Source organism: Centropristis striata, chromosome 1 (assembly GCF_030273125.1).
Source record: "Centropristis striata isolate RG_2023a ecotype Rhode Island chromosome 1, C.striata_1.0, whole genome shotgun sequence".
In the NCBI taxonomy this organism is placed as follows: Eukaryota; Metazoa; Chordata; class Actinopteri; order Perciformes; family Serranidae; genus Centropristis; species Centropristis striata.
Window position 1 is genome coordinate 16,339,186 of NC_081517.1, and position 9,693 is coordinate 16,348,878.

The 9,693-nt window shown below is 37.8% G+C and overlaps 1 protein-coding gene across 1 annotated transcript; it reads right to left on the reverse strand.

Annotated features, from left to right (window-relative positions):
- Positions 1-2,868: 2,868 nt before the first annotated feature.
- LOC131973408 (uncharacterized) lies at positions 2,869-8,891 on the reverse strand. The gene is made up of 7 exons (XM_059335400.1): positions 8,773-8,891; positions 8,594-8,654; positions 5,118-5,263; positions 3,696-3,748; positions 3,370-3,520; positions 3,105-3,275; positions 2,869-2,878 (listed from the first exon to the last, which is right to left on the reverse strand). The coding sequence occupies exons 1-7, from the start codon at positions 8,889-8,891 to the stop codon at positions 2,869-2,871; spliced, it is 711 nt and encodes a 236-aa protein (XP_059191383.1).
- Between the last annotated feature and the right edge of the window lie 802 nt (positions 8,892-9,693).

The window sequence follows — 9,693 nt, forward strand, 5'->3', positions numbered from 1 at the left end:
GGTCCGCCTCAGGTAACCCTGATGCATCTGACTGTATTTCTACCATCTGCTCATGCCTGCATCATCTGTTTCACTTTGCTCTCCTAGAGGGGACTTCCAGGCAGTGATATCAATATGATTTATTTGTTTGTGCTCATTAACAGTGGCTAACTGATAAATGGTTTAAATAGGAGAGGTTATACTTATCTTCCTGCTAGCTGGGAAACATCGCTCATCATTTGGGTAAGTGTGTGTGTGTGTGTGTGTGTGTGTGTGTGTGTGTGTGTGTGTGTGTGTGTGTGTGTGTGTGTGTATGTGTGTGTGCTGGTAGGGTAAAAAATAACCCTGCATAGCTCAAAGGGAAACACATTGCACTGGGACCACCAGGGTTAAAGACAATTAAATGCAAAACTCTCTCTTTGTGTTAATTATTGAGTTCTACCATTTACTGTGGATTGGATTAAGTTCTGTCGGGACATTTTTTTCCAAGGAGCATGGTACTGTAGTATGTTTGTGTATTGTAAAATAGCAAAGATTTTGCATAGAGAGAACCTACATGTATGTTAAATCAAGAGATGGATAATGGTAATGTTTAATCCAGTCAATCAATCAATCAATCAATCAATCAATCAATCAATCAATCAATCAATCAATCAATCAATCAATCAATCAATCAAATCCACTTTATTTATATAGCACATTTAAGCAACAAAAACTTCTCCAAAGTGCTGTACATAGAATCATAAAAACAATAAAACAAACATTTCCATATAACAATTAGCAATGAATAATCAAGTAAGTGCATAAATCTAAAATGATGCTATACATAAAACAATAAAATCTAACAGATAAACATAGTAAAATATATAAAAGTCATAGTTAAACATAGTAAAATAAATAAAAGACACAGAGGACCAAAAAACTCAAGCAAAGTTAAAAAGCCAGGGAATAAAAATGGGTCTTAAGACGAGACTTAAAACACTCCACCGTGGGGGCTGTTGGGACGTGGAGGGGGAGGGCGTTCCAAAGTCTGGGGCCGACCAAAGAGAAAGCCCTGTCCCCCCTGGTTTTAAGTCTGGCCCTAGGCACCATGAGCTGTCCATTCAAAGCTTTAAAAACAAACAATAAAATCTTAAAATCAACATGAAAATTAACAGGGACCCAGGCGAGGATTGGGGTAATGTGTTCCCACTTTTTGGCCCCTCTTAAAAGTCATGCCATCAGACCAGAGAGGGCTTTGTGGCTGACACCTGAGTGCAGAGTGTTGCAGTAAGCCAGTCAACTTGAAATAAAAGCGTGGTTAAAGGATAAAGGTTTCACTTTTGATAAAAGACGAAGATGAAAAAAACACCATTTTAAAATGCTGTTAATCTGTTTATCAAATTTAAAATTGCAGTCTATGGTGATGCCAAGTCTGGTGACTTTAGGACACTCATACTCTGTGAGGGGTCCCAGGTCGATGAGGGCACTGCCAAACACCATAACCACGTTTTTTTCCCCATTGAGTTTAAAAAAATCTGGGCTAACCAATCCTTATTACTTTTAAAAAGCCATATTCATGAAGATTTAAAGTGAATACACAGAAAACTCCAGTTTGTGCACAAACTGCAAACTAAAATGTCATACAGTAGGTGGAAATAGATTCTGTGCATCATGTCTGTGCATTAAATCAATTTCTCTTTTTTCCCCACTCTAAAGCCTCTTCAGAGGCTTAGCCGTTTGTCAAATAGTGGGCTGTAAAAAGGCTTCTGGTCTGCAGTGAGTGAGGTAGGCAGCCCTTTCAAAACGGATTATCCTTGTCTTGATGATTGCAGAGAACTTGGACCTGACAGCTCAGATTAGGATCAATAGAAACACTCTTCACTTGACAAGGCATTAATGTGTTCTACCATGACAGGCTTCCCTTTAAATGTGCAGTCAGGTTGAATGCTTTGAAACACAGAGTGCTACGGGGTTACAAGGTACAAAGACAGATGAACACATTAACAACATGTTTTTCACAACTGCATGACACCCTTTATCATTACGGTCAAGATAAAAAAACTGTAAGTGAAAAGGAATAAGAAAAACAAGCCTTGTTTTGCTTTCTGAGAGATCTTGCAAAACTCAGCCTGCTGTAATCACATGTCTTATTCCTTTCTTTCCCAAATCAATCATATGTATCCTTTTTCACAGCAGACACTTAGTAGGAAAAGCACAGGTGGAACTAATGAGGGCTTTGATCAGTAAAAGCTGTGCATAGATCAAAATCTTTGCAGTAAAAAATGTCTATAAACTTTACTCTCACTGCACACTTACACCCCTTTGGAAACCAATTCATGTTTTAGTGTTCTAATCTTTGGAAAACACTGCAATAGTTTAACGTAAACATCTCATTTCCTATTGGATTTATTCAAACATTGATTTTGTTTTTCACATTAATAGACTTTTACCATTACCCATAAATGAATCAAAACATTAAGATTAAATGAATGAATGAATGAATGAACCACACGAAATTAAATTGTTCTCGGCAGTGATTATTCACATGCTGACACGGTTGCAGACAGCTGAGAGGCCAATCACAAATAGCTGAAATGACAATAAAGGTTTTGACCAGTAGGGGGGGTTTATGTGCACATGAAGCTTTGAGGAATGAACCTTTTTTGAACCAATTGGGTGACAAGCTTCAAGGCTTCATGGGGCTTCATCTGGCCATCACTATCTAAAACCCTAGTCTAAGATCTGCCATGATGCAGGTAAGAGTTAGTGGAAGGATGGTCTTTTAATACTCTTTTAAACTCAGAGACATAATTATTTTTCAATCAGAAAACAGCAAAAAGTCTTATAAGGGCCTACGGAGCAACATTTCTGGCTGCTAAACTAGTTCCTCATCAAATTGAGGATGATTCAGAATGCCCTGAAAACACACCAAGATGCTCTCAATTCTTAATTAGGAGCCAGTCCCCACACTGTGCACAACAGGTGAGCAGAATAACCCTTCAATCAACTCAGAGGAATTGTGACATTCAGCTGAAATAAGTGGGAAAATGGAAATGACAGGAAGTACCAAAGAATAAGGGACTGCAACCGTTTACCATTAAGCTTTTATTGTGAAAGAATCTCTACAGTTAACCACATCGTACTGTAGACGTCTTTCCTTGTCAGGTGATAGTTTGATTGATCCATGTGGTGTAATCTGGATTGCAGAGGTCCATGAATGCAGCTGGTTCTCTACAAACATGGGCAGGGTCACCGAGGAAAGAAATGACGCCGTAAATCTTGTCTTTGTACACCACTCCTCCACCAGAATCTCCCTGTGAGAGAGAAATATATTTTGCGCATATTGATTTAAACTCTAATGACAGAAGGTAATTAAGAGAATACATATTGGAGGCTGTGGCATCATACATAACATATGTCCACTGTTGCTGTTTGGCCACAGAACCAGTGCTGATACACCTTGACTTGGTAGGCCTTTGGGAAGTGTTCCTATTTTTGAGGTCTTCACAGTCGACAACTTCAACGTCTGCACAGTGAAGAGTAGGTGAGTTACCAGGTTCTAGAGAAAAGAAAAATGATAATGAAAAAAAAAACAATTTAACTACAAAAACATATGAAACTTAATGCGAAAAATTCTTAATAAACAAAATAAAAATACTGTCACAGGCTACGGTATACTTACAAGAATAGATCAACCTTAAAAACTTTAATAAATGATTAAATAAGAATCTCACTCCTTTCATCATTGGGGCCTCCAGCTGTGGCACCATGACCTGCGATCTCAACTCTGGAAAATACCAACAGGAACCAAGTCATGCTATAGAGACTGCTATAAATACTGTTGCAATGACAATTACATAGATACGTTTTTATTCTAACTTACAATTTAAAAAATGGCCTTAAAACAACAGACAAATAAGATCAGTTAGCAGGCTAAGCAGCTTGAACTTTATGCAAATCGATGCAAAACACTTTAATCCTGGTAATGATTTGCTGGGCTACAATATCAGCTCTACCAGTACTGTTTGCAGCTAAGAATAAGACTTTTTGAAGAAACTTTCAGCTGCCATGCTGCCTTTATCTTGTAATACCAAAAACTGCCATCCTTCAATCTGGTGGGAAAAATCACAGCTTACATTGAGGACGATCTGCACAGTCTGGAAGAGCTATAGGCTGAATGTCAGTGGGACTCTGTAGCTGCAGCAGCATGATATCATGGGACCTCTTATTGGTGTCTGTATAGATCACAGGCTCTGCTGTTATTTCCACCTCTTGTACTTGACCCCCTGGATGCACACTTAAATCTGCAAACATAGTCCTACACACCAGAATAATGCACAATAATGCTCATTAGGGCCACGGGGCGAACACACACCAACTGCCTCATTGGCTCCCATATTAAAAACGCAGGAAGATTTCTGAAAAAGGGAAATTTAACAGTTTTTTTAGATCGCTCTAACAAAGCTATTTTTTCATTTTTCTTAAAAAAACCCATATGTAGACGTTCAGGAAGAACTCAGGATGCTCAAAGTAAAGTCGGATCAATGATAGGTATTATGGTTTTGCCAAAAATGCTTTCTGTTCGAGGCCAGAAATTCCAGTCCACCTCTGGCTGCTGTCACTCTTTTGGAACATTAACAGGTGTCAGTTAATTCTGTTGATTGCTTTGATCTGATTGCCTTTGATCTTTGATGTGATTACAGTTACAGATACACACACACACACACACACACACACACACACACACATGCACTAAAGTGTGCACACTCTTCACACATGCATACACATGCTTCATACACGCACACACAGGTAACTTTATGTGATTTTAATTACACACACACACACACACACACACACACACACACACACACAGGGAACTTTATGCGATTTTCGCTACACACACACACACAGGTAACTTTATGTGATTTTTAATTACACACACACACACACACACACACACAGACACATATTTTGAGGTTAAAGGGCATAGTTTGAAATCTCTGAAGAATCTCATCATCGTGTACACACACCAGCAGTAGCCCCCGTGGCCCTTTCAGAATTTCCCCAGAGGAAATTTTCTAGTTATTTATATTAGACTGTATACACGCCGTATTAGGGTGTATATGTTTATAGTGTATAAAGGGTGATTTACTCACCTTCCTGGCTTCAAACAGTGAGCTGCAGTTAAAATCCACCGGTCACTGATCAGAGAGCCACCACACAAGATGAAAGATGGACCAGCAGGAACTCTTAGTTTGACGTGGTACTGACGCTCACATGGGTTACCCCCAATAATTCTCCTCTGCAGATCCACCACTGTGCTCACTGTGCTAACAATCTCTACACTGTGTGTCTGTTATTTTACATTTTTTTAAATTGAGCTTTTCTATAAAAAATAAGGACATTTCTAAGTGACTCCAAACTTTTGAGCAGTAACACACAGCAAAAGGAGAAGTGTGAGATGAGCCATTGTTGCTATTCATAATTTAATAACTGTCTTTCTGTCACAACAGCAGCAGCTACCAACCACCTCGCAAAGTCTTATCAACACAACCTGACCGGCTGCAAAGCTCTACACTTTTATGCAACGTTTGGGTCACTGCTTAATGGCTCTAGTCCTTTCCCTCCATAAGTTGATAGCAGGAAAATTACACAGAAATGAAATGTTCACATGTACCTGTAGTTGGAGGATAAAAACAGGCAAACTTTTCTTAAAAGGGGATCTTATCTTTGACTGGATGATTGTGCCAGTTCCTCTTAGACGGGGGTGGGCAATTTATTTTCCCAAGGGGCCACATGAGATACTGCGAAGGCTGCAGAGGGCTGGACCACTACTCTGAACTAAATTCTGCTCAATATTAATTTCATGGCTTTATAAAATGTAGTAAATTATCTGGTTTTTAGCTGTGACAGGTAAGAATACATTTTATGATAAGTATGTTAATGTGGAGTAAGTCAAAGTAAAACATAGTAAAACTCCAATCATTATCTCACTTTTCCATTTATTTTAAACACAACATGCATTCAAACCATGAAAAATATAGAGCATGTATGTTCCGCAGTAAAGCTGTAATTTATTGACTTCACACAATAAGCTTCAAGTGTTTTTAACAAGGTAACTCAGTGATTTTGTGGGACGCATTACTGTGCAGGCCCTTATGCATGCAATCGCCTTCAATATAAAAGCACTGTGGTTGTAATAATTTCAAATTTCCACGGGCCGGACAGGGACAGCCAAGGGCCAGATGTGGCCCGGGCCGCCTACTGCCCAGGTCTGCTGTAAGACTTTAGAGCACCAACCATTTGATGAATGAGGTCCTGTTCTGAGGCAAGCTGGACGTCCTGGAGAAAGATTTGTTTGGTTGCAACAAAGACATGATGTAATTTAAATATGGGAATAATCATGCATATTTTAAGACCTGGAAAGCATTTCTAGAGTTGCATTTAGTTGTACACAGAAAAAGGAATGAAAACACGACTAGACACTGTGAGGTGGACTAGTGAGAGAGTTCCCGTCCGTGTGATGACTTTTAATGTCCCCGACAACCACTGTAGTCTCATTTAGCCACTTGTTAGCAACCGTCGTTATAAGGACACGTAAAAACTGCAAAATTCACATGTGGGGGTATTTCATAACGTATGTTATGTGGTACAACAAAACGTGAGCATCAAACAAAAAACCCATTTAAAATCCTCATTGAGTTTAAGAGTTATTCTGCCGTAAAATGTGTTATTGCCATTCACTTATCAAAACAGTGAGTTCAGGTGAAGCAATAATAATCTGTAATAGTCCTGAGTTTTTAATGACCTTATGGTGTGATAGTATGTCATTTTTTTTTTTTTTTTTTTTAAAGATTTTTTTTGGGGTATTTTGTAGCTTTATTGACAGGAGAGATATTGAGAGTGAAAGGGGGAGACAGAGGGGAAGACATGTGGGAAAGGGCTCCGAGCCGGATTCGAATCCGCTTACGAGGACTGGGCCTCTTGTGGTACGCGCTCTACCCGGTGTGCCACCGGGAACGCCCAGTATGTCATATTTTAATGAACAAAGCTTTTGTGCACTACGACTAATCGAGTCTCAATGTCATTGAAATTACACATTTTGTATCCACTGACATTTTCTAGAATCTGTGTTAATCTAACAGAAACATTCAGTATATTTTTGGACATATTTATAGGTCACTGTATCAGCATAATGACCTTACTTATGTGTCCCTGTTATAAACACCAAGAGTGAAGAAACACACAGATAAATGCACATGCAGGCATACAATGCAATATCAAAGCTAAAAATGCACCAGTTTAGTAAGCAGTAATAGTATTCGTGTAGGTCTTAGAAAACACAGATGTACAGAATGTCCATAAAGTCTCTTTACAATTTAACAAAATATTACAAAGGCAATTGATAGAGAGATATCTTAATCAGATTTGTTGTATCTGTTCAGTGGTTATCAAAGTTTTTAAACACATTGAATTTGTGCATTTCAGGTACCCTGTTGATGAAATAGGTAGCGGTAAATAACCCCCTATAAATATGGCTTCTCCTCAAGAAAAGTTACAATTTGTATCATGGTTTAGTGAAACGAAATTGGATACGACTCTGTGAAACTACAGAACTAAGTATGGAAGAGTTCCACCGTCACGTCCATCAATTCATGCACAGCACGAGAAATGTATGGAGACAGAGACAGTGTTGGATAAAGAGGAGTGGACGACCCGAACCCTAACCAGCTAATGGTGCCCATGTAGAGGTGAATTAAATGAGGCAAAAAAACTTCAATATCTACTCCTCATTTTGTAATAATTTCCATACATTTGTCTGTTCATTTGCTTTTGTAATACGTTTTTGAAGTTGTAAAGAGACTTTATGGACACCCTGTATATTCCTGTGAAATATGAGATAATTTAACCTTTCCATGGCTCGAATTAAACAATCTGAGGTGTTGCAAGCAGTGGTGGAATGTAACTAAGCACATTTACAATTAGTTGGCACAGGACAGAATAAAAGAGCCTGAGTTAGCCATGTGTCATTATTCTCTTGTATCATAGTCATGAAACAGGAAACCTTTGGAACTTAATACTACTGATGTGAAGAGTTCTGCTCCAGGTTTGGTGGAATGGAGAAAATTGCCTGGATGTTTAAATAAGTAAATATTTTTAGATTTAGATACTATGTCATTGTCAGAGATATGACTGGTGGAGATTTAAATTGTGTGAAAATGTCTCTGTTTGACATTAAAAGCATAAAAACAACAATCACACTGTGAAATAATAATTTTGAATCAAATTTATTTTAAATGACAACCATGCATAAGAATAGTGATTATTGTTGAAAGAAGAGCAGGTTTTTATTTTTAGTCCCTTTGTCATTTTACAATATGTCTGTGTAACAACAAGCAAAAACAATTGAATTTACAAGTTGGACAATTATTGTTGATCTTAAATGGACTAACAAATGGTAGAATATTTAAATTAAATCGATCAATTGTAATTTTATGGCAGGACATTTAACAGTTAACCACATCCAAAACATGGCATTATTATGGAAAAGTCTCTCCTGTTATGTTACGGATCCAATCTGTGTATTTACAGACGTCCATATATCTCATTGCTTTAGTACAGGCATCTTTACCAGAGCTGACATGGACACCATAAATCCTGTCCTTGAACACCACTCCTCCACCAGAGTCACCCTGTGAGAGAGATGCATATATTGCTTTAGACAGACTTCAATGTGATTTATTGAAAAAAAGTTAAAATCCTCATGCTGAATGTAGAACAGATAGAAGGTTAGAAGTCATGCCTACTCACTTTGCATGTATCAACTCCATCTCTACTGGCGCAGAATGTGTGCACTCTGAGGAATGTTGACCGACAGTCTTTGCTTGGTGCACAGCCAACAACATCAGCTTCAGCACACTGGAGATCATCGACGTCACGACACACTTAAATAATAATAATTAAAAAAAGAGTTTCTTTAATACAAAAAAAGCTTTATTAATATCCACATGTACACACTGGACCCTGATTATTTATACTTATTTATTCTTTTAGAAAATCAATCCAACCATCTCTGTATGTTATTTGTCCGTCATTGGTTTTCAGTACATTAAGACAAACAACACAAAATTAAAAGTGTATTGCGAGTGAAGCCTTTGGATTTCTCTGCAATGTTGCATGAATGAGTCATGAAATTTGGTTTGATATTTGTCAAAGTCACAATAATCCACAAGCTACATCAGTCTGAAATATTAATGCTAAAGCAACTGCGGGTTTATTGAATTATTTACTTCAACATGAAAGTCGGGTTGGAAAAAAATCTAATGTTGCCTGCAGGTGTTGATCACATCTATGCATCCAAAAACATTTAATTATATTGATGTTTAAGAAATGTCTTTCATGAATGTCTCTCTTCTTTTAGAGGGTTAAAACGTTCCCCTCAGTGTGTTTAGGGACAAATCTGTGTTGTGTCTCATGACATCTATTAAATATAAGATGACTTACAGCTACACTAAAACATAAACTTGTAAAGATGATTTCTATACATTGAAGTTCATTGTTTTCTCAGGGAGTAATGCTTGTTCAGGCCCAGGGGCAGCAAGACAACTCCAAGCCATGATGATCACTCTGCTTCATTTTAAGGGAGATCTTCTTGTAGACATTTAATTTGTTTAGGTTTATTGCTCCAAATACAAAAGTATTTTGTTTTAAAGAAAAAAATGTACCAAAAAT